The sequence below is a fragment of the Cottoperca gobio genome, chromosome 13, assembly GCF_900634415.1.
Source record: "Cottoperca gobio chromosome 13, fCotGob3.1, whole genome shotgun sequence".
Classification (NCBI taxonomy): Eukaryota; Metazoa; Chordata; class Actinopteri; order Perciformes; family Bovichtidae; genus Cottoperca; species Cottoperca gobio.
In genome coordinates this window covers 19100735-19117947 of record NC_041367.1, presented here as the reverse complement: position 1 = coordinate 19117947, position 17213 = coordinate 19100735, and the positions used below count along the sequence as shown (strand labels likewise).

Sequence of the window (17213 nt, the reverse complement as noted above, 5' to 3'; positions counted from 1 at the left end):
CTTCTTCAAAGTATTCTGACTCTCTGGAGTCTTCTGCAAAGGCAAGATTCAGAGAAAAAGTCCAAATTTGCGGCCGTGACCCGTACACGCTAAAGCCGTCGGATTATATTGAGGATTTAGATTCATTACCGCCGATTGAATATCCGGATATTGTGAACTACCTTGTGCTACAAACGTCGTGGGCAACCAACGCACAAATGAAGGCATACAAGAGCTTAGATGCTTATAATGTCTTTGTTTCTGACTGGGTTGGTAGTCTTCTTACCAAACCACTGAAAGATGACAGGGTGCTCGTCCATGCCCGTGTAAATCACTCTCAAAGAGCTCGAGATACACCGCTCAAGCCGTGGTTTGTGAGTGAGAACAGCGGCGATGTTATCCTCGCACACTGTGATTGTATGGCTGGATTAAGCGAAGCATGTTCTCACATTGGTGCTTTGCTTTTCGCAAGTGAAGTAGTCTCAAGAATAAGCAAAACAAAAACATGCACAGAAGAAAAGAGCAAGTGGCTGCCATCACATGTAAAGAAAGTGCCTTATTTACCAGTCAGCGATATGGAGAAGTAAGGTCTTACAGTGTTCGGGTATATCATAAGCACAAATGTTTAACGTAAACATTGAAAACATAGCTTTAGCATGAGCTCTTACTAGATATAAAGTGGACGCTACACACACGGGTAAATTGTGCTTTTTCTTCTGTTAAATCCTCACGAGTTATGTTGCTAAACCAGCGTTCGGCGTTCGGTAGACAGTAATTCATCCCTCTTTTGTGGATCGTTGTTTTTGATGATTTTAGGAAATCTAAAGAACCGTTTCTCTGTGTCATGAGTAGCGTTATGACCACAATTATACATTGCACACAAGGTTGGCATTTTCTTTCAATCTTAGACGTTTAAATACAAAGAAAATTACGAAGAGTTGCAGCAACTCACACGCGAATGTCCGCAGTCTTGGTTGTGTATAGGAGGAGAAAGAGGGCATGATATGCAGCAAAGGGCAGCAGGGCGCAAATGCAGTAAGGACGCCTTGCCAGCTATAACAGGTGAGCTAACCGGACACCCCAACAACTACAACATCCTAAAGGAGCCTAAACTCCTCATTGAGCACTGAAACTTCCTCAAAATACACTAGAACGTCTTAAAGAACCTGCCAGCCTTAAGTGTGTGTGTGTGTGTGTGTGTGTGTGTGATAAGTGGATAAATTAATGGATTAAAGGGGATTAGAGGGTTTTAATTGAGACATAACAAACAATGCAAAGCAACATTGTTCTTCCTTTATCTTAAAAACACACCAGACATCTGTGCTGCATAAAAAGGGCAACAAGACAGTTTACAATCTCTACAGCAGGGGATGGAACAGCTTTAATGAACTTAAACACTCAATAATTAGGGACAGGCAGTGAGGCAGCATCTATATATAAAGAAAAAAATATAGCCTATATATTTATATTATATTAAAAACCTCATGGTAAAATACAAAATAATCAGTAATAATAATAATAATATATCAGTGCTATAGATTGGGTATTCAAAATAACCACTATTCATGGTCATAATCTTAATCATGTAAAACTAAATACATACTTGTTCATCGTTATGTTCATATTTAGGTTGAACATTTTTACCATTTTTAATATAATTGTATACAACAATAATACCATTTATTGTTACTGCCTATTCTAACACATATGATTATTTAGATATATGTAAACGAAAGGGGGTAATTACTGCTTTGGCTATAAAGCTGTCTAGGCCTAAAGCTGTTATGCGTCTTTTGTACATTATGCAGCTACCTATCCTTTATTGACAGACGTCCATAAAAAGTGTCAACTCGTACGCGATGGTATGCTTCACCTGGGCCAGCTGTGGCAGGAACACCTGGCTCGGGTTACAGCAGTGGAGAGAGCCAGAGGGGCTGGACTCTGAGCCAAAATATCTCTTACTCAGTAGTCTACGCAGCAATGACTAAATGTCTGGAGCAATCGTGACAAGAGAGAAACACAGTCTGCGCAACCCGACTTCAGGAAGACCAGAAACTTTGAACAGGACTCAGCTCTCCTTTCGAATTTGGGAAAGAAGAACAAAAGAGATTCTCATTTGTTGAGGTAAGGACGGTTTTTTTAATCGCGCCGTAGCACCTATCTGCACGGGAAATACTGTGTGAGCTGAAGAAAGAATGCTTTATTTTACGATCGCGTCTGTGTTGTTCGAGTTGGTGTAGCTCGTTGAGTTTGTTCGTAGCTCCAAAAAAGCTTGTTTCCTATGAATACTTATTTCCATAGTTTTCCCGTTCGAGGAGGAGCTTGTTCCTAAACTAATGGAAATCAGATGTTACCATTTCTGCCTGGCATGCTTTATCCTTTCAGATTGGATAGTTATTTTTATTACCTTTTGTGTGGTATTTATGTTGAATGTTCACCATATTGTGTAGTAGATTATTGATAAGTGTTGGTGTAACAAACCAAAAAAATCCATCATAACATTTGGAGTTACTGATGCACTCTTTCCTGCACGTAATTCAAATGTGCCAGTTATTTGCTGAACTTTTTTGGCAGGCTAATCTGCAAATAACCCCAACCTTCCTGTCAGAGCAGGATTTCAATGGCGTGTGTCCAACTTGTGTGCCTCTGCACTGGGTCTCAGTCAAAAACCAGCTGGGCTGCATTGTGTGATGCACATGAACGCCTAACTTTCTCCAAAGCAAACAAATTCTTGCATGCTCACACATGCAAGCACACATTATCACTCCTGGGTAATGGCCTCAGTTTAAGTGTGACAAACTGCAGGCTTTAGACGGGGCATGTAACTTGCCAGAAATGTCTGTTATGTTGTGTGGCACTGAGAGATTCTTGAGTCACATGCTGTGCAGAACAGTAGTGCTCTAGAAGTTAAGGGGATAGCTGGGATAGTGCTAGAATCCACTGTGCCAAAGGAGAGCCTGTAGCACCAGGATCCAACAAGAATGATGGCAAGTTGTATTGTTTAGGGATTAGTTGTTCTCATCTCAAAAATATCCCTTAGGACATATGTTATGTACCAGTAGTGTCTGCAGAAATGGGTTGTTATCCTCTGCTTGAGAGGATCAATAGAGCTGCATTGTTAAAGGATGTTGTCTTTGGCAATGAGAGTAGCTGTTATGCTGTGTGTATGTGCTTGTATGTGTGTAGGTAGAAAGCATTTGAATGGCTAACTAGGTCAGAGGTGCGGGTGTAAGCATTATAAAAACAAGTACTTTGGGTGGAGTTTTATTTCTGAGAAATGTACAGTTGGTAAAGTCTGTAAGTAGAAAATATGATTAATCTATGAGTCATTTGCTCGTTTGTCAGTGTTCTAAATGAACAGCTCATGCAGTCTACAGTTTATTACTTTATGGCAGTTTGGTCATTGTTTTCTAATATTGTATATATATTGTATTATATATCTGATATTCTTTTATAAACCTTTTTGGGAAACATTCTTTCTGTGGTTATAGCAGATAGTGAAGATGAAAACCAAACATTCACCAGATGATCTCCTCCCTATAGCACTGTGACGCTGATTTATCATGTTTTACACAATAATTACACAATACCTCCCATGTGTATTCTGATAGTGTTATCTCCTATCAGAATACAGAAATGCCAACAGCCCATTCCAAATAGTTACCATCACATGAGATAGTGTTGAGTCAAAGTAAACATTGCATCGGATGTTTTCTTTGATGTTGGACTTGTGGCATGAAAATACTTTCAAGGAACTACAGTCAAATGATGATCCGGATATTTCAAATCAATCAAGCTGTGCGAGAGCCATTCAGATAGCTTGTGGAAATGAACATTTAATACCAGGGTTTATGTTTTTTTTTACTGGAACGTAAAATGTATGTACCATCATCAGGAGGTTTATTCTCATGTGGGACATCATTTGGTTTATGTTGTCTGCATGATGACATACAGCCAGATTTCGGTTGTAGGGCCATGACAAAGAAAATGAAAAGCAAGCCACAAAGGGAGGCATTTAGTTCTGTCAGAGGATTTTTCAGGATCATTCAGCCTCTGCCAAGTTCCCTGCTAAGAGTGTACAGAGGATCTGAGGGAAGAATATGAAAGATGAACCAACAGGAGGGGGAGGAAATGAATGGATGCCTGGATGGAAATATGGAGTTCAGCAAGAACTAGAGAGCCATTTAGATGTGTAATCTGGAATTGTTGTTGAAGGACATAAAAGGAAAGGGGAAGAAGGGAGGGTTTGTGTGTCGTCTTGGTCGGACACACCCTGGCATTCTGCAGAGCTAATGATTATTGTCTTTAATCTTTAAATCTCCCTTCCCACAGCATCTCGCTCTGCTTTTCTCAGTGTCCGTTAACAAAGTTTCTTAGTTAAGTACTCCTTAGCGGTTTCATCTTGTGGCTTTGAGCTAATTGATGTATGTTAAAATGGTAGAGCTAGCTGACATTGTAATCACAGCACTGGAAAGGAATTGTGGACAGAAAGCGCATATTTGTTTTTTCAGGAAACTTGAGAAAGCAACAAAAGTACAGCAGCCAATAACAAGCCTGGAATAGAGGAAAGCACCGCTGCAGTCAGGACAAGCTGTCAGTCCACTTTCAATTTTCAGATGATTAATGTTTCTGTCTTTCAATACTTCTAGATACACATCCCCCTTTCTACTGTGCCTTAAGGTGTAACCGCTGCACTTGTTCCTAAAAAAACCCATTTATTCACTATAAGTTTTACTATACATGCTTCTCTTCTTGAAACCTTCCCTTTATTCCTTAGTTTACTTAGTTTATTTTCACAGTAATAAAATACGCTGATAAGAAAAGCAAATGGAGACAAGTTGTAAATTAACAACACAAGCTGTCAAGGCAAAAACTAAACAAAAAAACAAGGAGATTATTTAATTAATCTATGACCTCAAAAACAGCAAATAACAACATCCACAATCTAAAACACAACATAGTGTGAGAAGAACGAAAAGTATGACGTCCTAAGGGAAGTAAACAATACTCTTGGTTCAGTCTATTATCCTGTGAATGAACTTTTTAAAATACATTATTAGTTGACAGTAACCATTTTGTCGCCATTGCCATTTTAATGATATGCTATGGCACCTGTACTTATTGTTCACTTATGTTAAGACATATTTACAGTGGGAAAAGGCTTGACTAAGCAGAACAATAAACAAGTCCAAAAATATGTACTAATTTAATCTAAAAGTATATAAATTAGATAGTTTTGATGATGTACTGACAGTGTAACAATGGAATGCAAACAGTCACCAGCACAGTAAAAGTTTAACCATTGAAAAGAAAGTTGCAGGGGGGGGGGTATGACTGGATTGCTGGGAGAGTTCAGTGAGTGAGTAATCAACCTGACTCTGTTTGAAAGTGTAATCTCTTTTTGTATGAGCGGCTCTTAACAGAGATACGTGTCCCAGACTGTGTGTGAGGTGAATGCCTCACTGGGAGGAGGAATTAGGAATGTGAGCTTGTGACCTGGTGCTACAGTGCAGCTTTGATGATCTTAGAAAACACATGTGTTCCTCTGGCCCTGGCTAATGTCCAACCGGTGTTGGGGGCTTATCCACTGGCGGAGAGGGATGTGTGTTATCGAATATTGTTTGAGCTTGCTTTAGTTTTATGGCTGCACTGAATTAATGTGCACCTATTGTATCAGGCCTAAGGGTGCGTTCCAATTCCCATAACATACTATTTAGAATGCCAGAAAAATATTTTTGTATGTTCTAATGCATACAAGTCAAACGCAGAATGCCAAAAAATACCAGGATGTCCTACTGCATCCGGTCGCATTTTGCAGTAGGCAAGCCAGCCTGCTTTTCTGGCTATTCTGACCCACAATCCTTTGCACAGCGGGTATATGAGCAAGAGGGTCCAGGAGTAATGTTGCTCTTCCATTTTAATTTAGATATATTGTAAATATATTTAAAGTATCTTTTCATATATTTAGATTTATTTATATACTTTTCTTCAATTTTTATATTTATATTACTTTGTTTTTGTCATCTCTTTTATTATAATTTTTTTAATTTAATTTTCTCTTATGTTTATATGTTTATGTTATACACAAAGCAAATTCCTTGTACGTAAAAAAACCTACTTGGTAATAAACCGGATTTAAGGGCAGATGCAGTACGTGCTAAAACTAAAAAGTATGTGATTTCAAAGGCAGCCTAATAACAAACTTGGGTGGAAACGAAGACAAACGCCCCCTTCCTCTCTTTGTTAATGCCACAAAAAAAGAAGCTTAAATGAACCCTGCAGCTCTTTATTTTCGTTTGCGTATTTAAGCTAGTTTAAAACAAAGAGTTCAAAGCAGGAGAAAACACCATTAAAAGGGAAATAATACCTTTCAAGAACTACAAATATGTCTTCCAGTGGCCTGTGTGTATCTAGTTTTCTAGTCCTACATATCTAAACAAGACACAACTAAAGAAGTTTGAAGCTGAAGTTGAAGAAATGACAAATGAAGGTTACTCTGGAAAACGTTGGCTATCACTAGCTGAAGGCACGTTAGGATATAGTGGGCATAAAAAAAACAATGAATTACAACAATTTCTTAAAAAGAATTGTCTGTAACACAACAAACACAACAAATTGACGGTATATTACAGTCTAAGAGTAGATGCGGTTTGTTTATGAAGTAGGAAACGTACCAAAATAGCTCACAGAAATGTCGAGTGGTCATACAGTTGGCCTGGCTGAATCATCAGTGGTAGTTTGTTTTTCACTTGCTGAGAGACTGACCTCACTTTCTGTCTGTCTGTGTGACCGTACTTGTATTTATTTAGTTCAACTAGTGAAGGATTTTTAATATGAGACAAGTGTTTTTAATTTGAGATATGTTATTAGCCCCAACATGCACTTTATTCTCCAATGGAAATGAGATGTTTAGACTAACATGGAATTTATCTTATCCATATGTACAAGGAGGCCCTATCAGGACCTGCTGTTCCCTTTACAAATGTCATGAACTGAAGGTTATCCACAGTATGGAGGCTTTACAGTTCTTAAAGGAGAAAGACACACTAACATTTTGTATTTAAAGTTCATGGAGAAGATGCCATGGAGTAGTAAGCTTTTCCTTTTTTTATTCTTTTATGTTCACTCTAAGGAATACTAACACTGGGAAATGCATAAAGGTGTTGCACTTTATTTAAGGTATCTATTATTTTAATACTTTAATTTGACTAACATTTGTCATAATGTATCTGCCCAAAGTCATTATTTTGTCAACATTTGACAGCTGTATTGTCGCAAGTATATTAATGATCAGGAAATCAAACCATTCTCTTTCCCTTCCTCTACCTGCGTGTACCGTTTTGAAAGAGCACCGTTGCTGCTTCCTGTGCTTTGTCCCGCCTAAAACTAATGCCATTGGTTCAAAGAAATACAAACAAACCATTTCTTTCCCCATACCAGAATGATGCAGCACTGTCGAGATCGGTCTGGCTATGCGAGAATAGTCTGGAATAATTGACCTGTTGCATTGTGCAGCTGTCTGGATTATTAGTATAAACTGTAATTTGCTTGACAATCTGTGCTCTGCACCTGTCTGTCTGTCTGAAACTGGCTTTCGAACATACCAGTCATATGCAATGTCAAGCTTGAACACCTGGCATCACAAATAATCTTGTTGAGCAGGACAGACAGCAGGTCCTTAAATGTTCTGTGATGTAATTTAGTGGTGTGATCCGTAAAATAATTCATTTCGAGGATGCCTGCAAGCGATTTTTGTTTTTCACAGTTGTCAAAGTATGAGGAAATTGAGGCCTGTTTAGACTTGAAGGGCATTCAGATTATCTGTCACAGAAACTTGTCTCTTTGTCAGAGTGCCTGAAGGTGTGAGACAGCAAGGAGTCTGCAGCAGGAGTGAAAGGGTAGGGTTAAACACTCCTTAGTGTTGTTAGTTTGAAACTACAGCAAGTCAAAGGCTCAGTGGAATGGAATGAGAGGAACCCAGAGGGCAGATAGCAGAGCGTGTTTGTATGAATTATTGTCGTGTTTTATTGTTGACGGGGGCATGCCGAGTCACATAACTCGTCAAAGTGCTGAATGGGAATCAATCTCATGCGATTATGAAAAACATTGTCAGTTAAAGGTTGTGTAACGTTTTTCTCCTAACAGCTGTGTGTTCTTCTTTCAGGAGCCACTGCTACCACTGCCATGAGTTCTCAGACGAGCTTTGGCACCAGCATGCTGTGTGAGTTTCCACAAACCCTACATTCGTCATCGTCTGGCTCGGTGTATATTTGTGCACTTGGGAGTAATACCCTATGCTAATTGTCTGTGGTGCTTATGTGTTTTGTATTCAGTCCAGACTATAAATGATGACCTGAATGCATCGCTGGCTACAGCAGATGAGTTATCCAGAGAGTTCAACTCCCTGCTGAAGGAGGCCTCCTCTAACAACAACACTCAGGTACTCACCCACAGACATACACACACCTTCGGTACTTGTTTCCTCCATGTAGCTGTTAGTTTACAACAGTTTGTAACAGTTGTATTCTATGTGAGGTAAAGTGACCTCTCAAAGCTAGCCTCTAGCGAGCCACAAGCATCTGGTTTTTCCATTAGAGGGTTTTACCGGTCAATATGCTAAGATAAATGGGCCTCTACAAGTGTACTGGCCGCTAAAAGTTGACACCTTGATATAACAAAATTAAACGGCAGTTGTGTTGTTAATATTCAACAACAACATATTCCACATTAGCCATGTACACATTTTGCTACCAAGCAAAGTGATAAAATAATTCCTTATAATATGTATTTATAACAGATAGGGCTGTCACAATTCCAGATTTTCAATACACAATTACCATGATCAAAAGTATTCACGATAACTCAACTAGTGAGATATCTATAGAATTTGTCAGTCAAATGAATCTTTAACCTGGTTTTGTCTCTTTTTTTGGCATATGAATTATACTCATAATACGAGTGTAGGGTGTGGAGAGAGAGTCTGTATCCATATCTGTACAAAATGAATAAATAAAGATTATTTAATAGGCGCTGTATTATTCATACGATATCATCATATGTGTATTATTAATTGTTTTAATTACACGGTTATCGGTGATACCAGTATATCGCTGCACCTCTAATAACAGATATATTCTCCCTTCAGACCAGCTCTGTCGTCTCCACAGAGAAGCCTCTGTCCTCCGGGCTGTCCAGCACCTCTATCACGACCAGGGAGTCTATTGGCAGCAGTAATGGCAGCTCCAGCTCTAAGCCTTCGAGGGAAACAACTGTCCGTCCCATGGACTCTGTCTTCTTCAGCAATAAAAACACTTCTCCTGTCTTCACCAGCCCACTCTCATCCCCCAAGATCCAGAGGGAGACGCACTCTCCACTTCCTCGAACTGGATCCGACAGCTACTTGTACGGCCAGCAGAGTCCCAGACAGTCGCCTCAAAGCACAAGGAAAAGCTCCCCTTCTTTTTACGACAAGAGCCCACGAGGCTCAATTAATTACATTGATAGAAGCCCTTCTCCGAGCCGCACTTTGGACCAGACGCCTTGGTCTGCCTCGCCCCTCTCCCCCTCCAAATTGCTGAACCCTTACGACAACAGCCAGATGGGCCGCAGGTCGCCTCGCGAAGACAAGATGCGCTCCCCTTTGTCTTTCAACCATCCGATGTCCAACACGCTCCCTCGAAATTTTGGCGGTTTCAGGCAACCTGGTAAGATGCTGAAATTGTGGGCCAACTAAAGCCAACAGAAACTTTAAACTATCATGGGACCAAATAAAAGTTATTCCCATTGTAATCATTTTGAGTTAACGTCACATACAAGGTGGGAAAGACATACTGTATTTCAGGAAACATCACCTCAATATATAATCGAGGGCTTTGTGCTGTTATGTGACTAGCATTGTTATGTTTTGTAAGGAAGGGACACTTTTGGAAACAGAAGCAGTATTGTGGATGTTTCACTTACAGATGTGCTGTTTCAGCAGGAAGCTGGTACTACTCAGTCATCAACATTATCACAATGCACCATTTGAACTAGAAATTCTACCTCAGTGACCAAAACTATTCATGTTCAGTGTTGGTCTTTACACCAAGCTTAGCTACGAAAATACACTGCGAACCACCCAAAATAATATATTTACTCTGGGCTTCATGTCACTGTGCTCTTTCAGAGATTCTTCAACTCTGCAAATAAAGTCTTGGATAAATACTGGCCTGTAAAGTACTGCCATACTGAAGCTTGCCTTGTAATTTCCTCCTCTTTCTGGCACCTATTCTTTCTCTTTCTCTCCTAGATGAGGGTGTGCAGCGACCAAATAACTCTGGCAAGTGGAATGAGACAGATCTAGACGTGTTCTACGACAAGAAACCTCACCACACCTATGACAGTTAGTTGATCTTTACTACTTTCTCAACTTTTCTATTGCGTGGGAAGTTGTGGAATTAGTTCAGGACAAACTATTTGGGTCAAAGACCTAAGGAGCCCTGGCACTCTGCCTGGACTGTATGTGGTCTCTGTTTTCTAACTTAACACTTTGCTGTTACAGAGACAGAGTGGCTACAGCCGTCTGTGCCAAATAGCAGCTGGAGAGAATCCAATCTCGATGGCCCTCCTCCGGCTCCAAGCCCCAAAAAGGTGGGTGGTGTTAACACAGAGGCTTTCAAAAAGCTACTGTGATAGATTTATTTGTATGACTTATGTTGTAGCCCAAACTTCTTTTCATAAATCAGTGTTAAGCCGTACCCTCTGGTTCTTGAGCCACGGATTTCTACGAAATGGGAGTTACTGCAAGTCACCTGGCATTGTTTTTAATAGATGAGAACAGGATGAAGTGGGTAACAGACTGTGGGCGGGGATAGGATGTCAATAGCCTCTTGAACAATCAGCACTGTGTTACTTGTGAAGTTAAGATGTCTCAGTATATAGTTGCCTACCTCCACATTGTCCACTTAATGAATATGATTAAAGTGTTTATTAATGAATGACAATTATTCTATTGTACTCGGTGGTGCTGAGTATGTAGGTTGTTGATGAACGCTGAACCACACAATAAAGCTAAAAGAGGCTTCAAAGCTCCATAGAGCTGCTGAGCTAGGTGGTCATTCTCTGTGTGTTGGCACTATGGGAGACACTTCACATTGTACAGTCATCTGATTCAGTGGATTGGGATTATACTAGATTTATCCCTCTTTTCTTTCTTTTCCAGGATCCTCGCTCTCAAACTCTCAAGTTGTCCCATTGTTCTCTCCCCCGTAACGCACGTATAACAGTACCTCCAGAGAGCCAATCCCCAGTCCACTCCCCATACCACCCTCAGCCCATCATCTCCCGTATTTCTATCCCCCCAACTTCTACTCCAACCCGCCAGCGCAAGCCCATCCCTCTCTCCGTCATCATGCGTCTGCAAAACCCCCACTGGGGAGCAATGTCAGCCCACCACCCCAGAGTCCTGAGAGTAGAGGGTGATATGGCCCCTTACCTACCGCCTGTACCCCTTCCGAGGGAATTCTTTCACCAACCTGTACCATATCCACTGCAGCGCCCACCTGAGCTGAGACAGCCAGCCGTATACAGTGACGGTATAACACAATTAAAATCTGCACACACACACTCTGACACTCCCATGTTCACAGGATCTTTGTGTTACTAACTTTACAATTGTGATTTGGTGTCTGTCTTTGCAGTACTGAACTCAAGAGATATAGATGCAGAGTTAGAGCGGCTGGACTTAGTTCATCACATGCCTGTGATTTCGGAGAATCTCAGCATGCCAGAGGGCAGAAGGGAGGGCGCAGCCCCAGCACCCCGACCCCTCAGCCCCACCAGACTACAGCCAGTGGTGGCCCATGAGTCCCAGAGCAAAAAGATAGCTGACATGGAAGAGCTGCTCCGCATCCGGGCAGAAATCCCCCGGGCCCTGAGGAGAAGGGGCTCCGTAGATCAGTTGCAGCCCCTGAAGAGCGCCTCCCACTACCAGCCGAACCAGTACAAAAATCTCATCGACAAGCTTTTTCGCAGGAAGGCCCACCGCCAGAAGGGGGAGCATGGTAGCGAGACCAGCAGCTCCTCAGAGGGAGAGGACTTTGCTACACCTCCTGCGCATACACCTGCAACAACGATGCATCATGAAGTAAGAAAAGGGCTTAGAGCAACTGATGATGTAATAATCTCTGGACAAGCAGAAATGTGTTTTTTAACACGGTACATTATCTGGCAAACAATACTAATTATGAAACAGCTAATCTTACATTTAGTTTAAAATCCTGTGTGATGGAAGCTGTCATTATGTCTCTTCAGCTCTACCATTCCATCCTGCGGCGGCCCAAGCGGGAGCAAAAGCACTCTGGAAAGCATGCTCGACTCAGCCCGCTCATCCTGCTACTGGACGGAGCGTTGGTGGGAGAACTGGAGACAGTGCAGAGGGCCGTGCAGGAGGTGTGTGTGTACACTAACATACCTTATTGCAGTGGTTCCCAAACTTTCTGTGGCCAAGGCACACCAAAGACCAAGCCAAAATCTCAAGGCACACCTGTGTTCATATCCCGTCTCTAACACATAGTATCACTGTTATCACTCTGTGAACATTTATTTAGTCCTCGTAAGAAGATATTCTCCTTCACACTAGCAGAGAGCCTTTGATGTGTCACACTCTAATATTTCCCACCATGCGCAAATGGCTAAAACGGGTTCGCTTTGACAGATTTCTTTTTTTTTAATGATTGTTTTATTTATATTTAGGACAAAGCATATAAGACCTATTGTTTCTATATTGTGAAATAAGTGTGTAGGACAAAGTACCGATAAAGTACAGTGCCTCCCTGCGCTGAGCCCTCCCCCAACGGAACCCCCCTCCCCCCCTGAAATTCAAGTTTTGTTTTTTATCATTATATTCACAACTCACTTTTCACATTGAACAGGTGCTCTTTTATTAAATAAACTAAACGCGTATGTTATTTATGTGCACGTTACAGTTGCTTTGCGTATTTACATCCTCTCCTCTGCTTTGCGAAGGGCGGAGCTCCGCTTCCGAACCCACACACACACACACACACACACACACACACACACACACACACACACACGCACACACTTACAGTCAGAGACAGACCTCATCCAGCTCAGGCAGCACCCCCCCAGAGCAGTAAACCTAGAGGAAACACTGAAGTAAATTACAAACCTTGTGTACAGTTAAATGCAATAGGCCTAACTGTTTCAAAATCCCACGGCACACCGTGATTTGTCTCACGGCACACCGTTTGGGAAACACTGCCCTATTGTATATACTGCAACGACTACCACTTCTACTCTGCTGATACTACAACTCACAGTAATAGTAATATATTCAAATACATTAATTTTTTTATAAACATGAAGCTTTGATTTAGTAACAAAAGCTAAATCATAAAAAGGGTTTTGTGTGAAATTGATTTAAAGACATTTGCAGAAAAGTTGAAAGAATACCAACCATACTTACACAATAATGCGTTGAGATGAAAGATTAATTAATTGATTCATTATATATATATATATATATATATATATATATATATATATATATATATATATAAAAGCAATAATGCACTTTGCATTTGTCATTTTGTTTCAGATGTTGCCCATATTTACCATCGGTGCTAATTCTACATCCCCCGAATTCTTTTTATCCTCGAAATGTAAAGTGTAGTGAAAAAGTTAGTGCTCCACTTCTGCATTTATACTTTAAGAAGCACTGTAAAATATGTGATATTTCACTTTCATTCTCTCAGGGAAGTTTGCTGAGCCTGCATTCCTTTATTCAACACATCCTTGCAGCTTCTTATTCATACAGAAATACATTTGTCTGGAAATTGCTCACAGTGCAACAGCTTCTACTTACTTTTTTAGCAAGTTGAGGGTTAAGAGCAGGCACAAGGTGATCCTGACATTCTTTTTGGAAGTCAGCAACAAAAGAGAGAGACTGATGAATCCACTCTGTGTAAAATGTCTTCCTTAGATGAACGACCCTAGCCAACCCAATGATGAAGGCATCACTGCCCTTCACAATGCCATCTGCGGGGGCCATTACAATGTGGTGGACTTCCTGGTTCGCATTGGGGCCAATGCCAGCGCACCGGACAGCCACGGCTGGTAAATATCTGAATATTCTTTTCCACCTATACGCTCTCTCCAGTGGTGGACTGTAAATGTACTCCAGTACAGTACTTAAGTACAAATTATATGCACTTTACTTTGATTACTAGTATATCAAATGCTACTCCACTACATTTCAGAGGCACATATTGTACTTTCTTTACTTCAATACATTTGTCTGACAGCTTTAGTTACTTTTAGATTACAATTTGTCATACCCTGGCTGTAAAACATGCATCTCCAAATGTCATCATTTTAAACGTGAATGTTGCTGATAAACTGAGTTGTTCCTTAATCAGTCAGGAAAAAAACATTTTACTTTTAAGCTAAATAAACTTTTCAAAAGCCTCATGGAAATCAGGGCTGTTGAAAAATTGACTAAGCACAACCTTAAAATCTGCAACAGTAAAATGCAACATACACATTTATGCAGCAGTAATAATACAAAAACATCATGTATAATAGTAAAACACTGGCAGGGAACATTTTACTGCATAATGACCTTTTATTGATAGAACTGTGTATTAATGTGACATTTTCAGAACAGCTATCTGGTACTCCTGCATGTATTAACTGGCAGTTCTGTGGCCCACAGGACTCCGCTGCATTGTGCAGCCTCTTGTAACGACCGTCCTCTGTGTGAGTTTTTGGTGAGGAATGGAGCTGCTGTCATGGCCATCACGGAGAGCGACGGCGCCACTTCCTCCCAGAAGTGTGATCCTTACGCTGTTGGGTTTGACGAGTGTGAGAGCTTCCTTAGGGGTGAGGCAATAACACCTGCACTTAGAGACACACACACACACACGTACATGCACACGCACACGCACACACACACACCCTATGACACAGCTATGCTAAAAGTCAAACATAATAGAATGAATCATAAAATGTGACAGTTACTGACCTTTAACTACTTGTTAATTGTGATTAGTCTGCTATCACTCACTCACACACATACTCATATTAAAGCTAATGCTAATATACTCATTGTAAAGCTAAAGTTTATTTATGGCCCTTAAAAGGACACACTATGAACAATGTAAACAATATGGATTTATGTGCTATATGTATGTATGTATCCTAATATATGCATCATATATATAATAAAGCCTGTGAAACTCTGTTTAGAAAACATGACACAAAAACCTTGCATGTATTCACTGGCAGGCTTTTTGTGCAATAAACTTAAATATCAACACAAATAAAGGGTTACAAAATAAATCTATAAATTCCTACATATTTGATATTTAATCAAAAGCCGATATTACAACTTTTCTTGGTTTGTCATAAAACATAACTAGTCTCCCTGATCATTAGTCCAAACTATCACTTTCAGGTACAGTTAGTGTTAAAAATGCATGAATACCCTGTTTCTTTTGTAATACCAGAGATGGAGGAGGCCATGGGGGTGGAGAACAGTGGGGTGCTGTACGCTCTGTGGAGCTACCCGGCCCAGGCAGCCGATGAGCTGAGCTTCAAGGAGGGAGACATGATCACCATCCTGCAGAAAGCTGAGGTGGCCGACTGGTGGTGGGCCTCACTCTGTGGCAGGGAGGGCTTTGTTCCAAACAACTACTTTGGGGTAAGACACCCAATTTCTAAATTAAGGGTTGAACAATATTTACCCTTCACCTCCTGAGTGTCTCACCATAACGCAGAAAGAAACATGAATGTTAATGCTTTTAAATTTAAATTCTTTCCAGCTTTTCCCGAAGGTTCGACCAAAATCTCTCTGCTAAATTGTCTCTGGATGATGGTCAAACTGGTGCAGAGGACTGTGTCAAAAAGGAGGAAAAGTGCTGTTGAAGGAGAAGTCTTAAGTATTTATTTTGGCCTCATTGACAAGGATAAATCAGAGCAAGTACAAGACATCGTTTGTACCGGCTTTGCTGTAGGATATATTTTTCTAGTACAGCTACAACTGTGCTAAATCTCTTCTGTCAAGCTATGCTATGCATGTTTATCACAATGTTACAAAAGGGGCCATATTCCCTGCTGTTTTGCGTTGACATTTCCGACTCCTTGGCCGGGTTAGTAATCAGAATGCAAATTGTGGCTGTTGGTGTTCAGACCACTCATCAGCGAGGTCAATTTAGCTGTGTGTTGTCAACAAACACGTCCAATTGATTGCTCAATTTAGAAAAGATCTGCTTCGAGTGCAATCAACCTACTCATTACTGGAGGAGAGTTGCCTGCAGCTACATCAAAGAAGCATCGAACTGTAACTTGAAAGAGTGGTGAGGAGTTTGACATGGAGCTCTTCATCTTTAACGATGTTACTCATATGTTCTCTGTGTACATATCAATGTTTTTGCAAATAGTTTATCCAATGGATCTGAATTTAAACAAACAGTCGTTATTTTCAAAAGTAAAATGTTATTTTTGATGTTTAGTTTTCATACTGATGTGGGTGAAGACATTTTTTAAATAAGCCACAGCAGAGACTAAACTGCATCTGGCTGGTTTCTACTTGTTTCTAATTTTATACACGATGTAGGTCCTTAATGCTGCCTATATAACTTCATCTCTTCGGAAGAGAACGATTTTGTATGACAATGGAAGTCGTCTTTTGGTGGATGTGTGTGTATTCACATTCACAGTGGTAGAATTAGAGCAAATGTTTGGTGATGCGTGTGTGTTTTTATCAGTTTTCAACACTTTTGTTTCTAGGAACTGCTTTGCACTTAACCTGTAACCCATCTGACGGGACACACAGTGAACAAATGTTTAAAAACTCAATAAATACATGTGACACATGTTTTTTTGTTTCCATTGAAATAAATTGTTACAGCTGTGTGTGAGTTGGTGGCTTAAAATAAGAAATGTGAAATGTCCTCTACCGACCAGCAGATGGTGCTGTATATTCAAGTATAAATTCCGCACCAGCAGAGCATTAACATTTGTCAGCAGCAAATATAAACAAATATATAGTAAAACACCATTTATTGAGGCGGATTTGTGCAGCATCAGTCTTCTATGTTGTGCGTTATATTAAACCTTGTTAGTACTTTATTTTTTCTTCTTTGAAGTTATATTTATTCTCATGTTCTTTCAGCCTCTCCTCTTCTTTTACACCACCGAGCACCCAAGTGACTGCTGTGATTCTTAATGAA

The 17213-nt window shown here is 40.4% G+C and overlaps 1 protein-coding gene across 1 annotated transcript; it reads left to right on the top strand.

Annotated features, from left to right (window-relative positions):
• The first annotated feature begins 1965 nt into the window (after positions 1–1965).
• On the top strand, positions 1966–16894 carry ppp1r13l (protein phosphatase 1, regulatory subunit 13 like). The gene is made up of 13 exons (XM_029447270.1): positions 1966–2103; positions 8144–8200; positions 8313–8419; positions 9125–9683; positions 10268–10360; positions 10520–10608; positions 11180–11552; positions 11658–12103; positions 12271–12408; positions 13964–14097; positions 14696–14862; positions 15489–15682; positions 15804–16894. Exons 2-13 carry the CDS (start codon positions 8164–8166, stop codon positions 15837–15839), a joined length of 2373 nt encoding a protein of 790 aa, XP_029303130.1. The 5' UTR covers positions 1966–2103; positions 8144–8163; the 3' UTR covers positions 15840–16894.
• Positions 16895–17213: the final 319 nt, after the last annotated feature.

Bases quoted from the DNA above. Each gene is read 5' to 3' on its own strand.
- ppp1r13l (XM_029447270.1), top strand. From the start codon at position 8,164: ATGAGTTCTCAGACGAGCTTTGGCACCAGCATGCTGT. The intron at 10,361-10,519 runs GTTAGTTGATCT...TTGCTGTTACAG, and splicing joins ACCTCACCACACCTATGACA to AGACAGAGTGGCTACAGCCG. The intron at 14,098-14,695 runs GTAAATATCTGA...TGTGGCCCACAG, and splicing joins GCACCGGACAGCCACGGCTG to GACTCCGCTGCATTGTGCAG.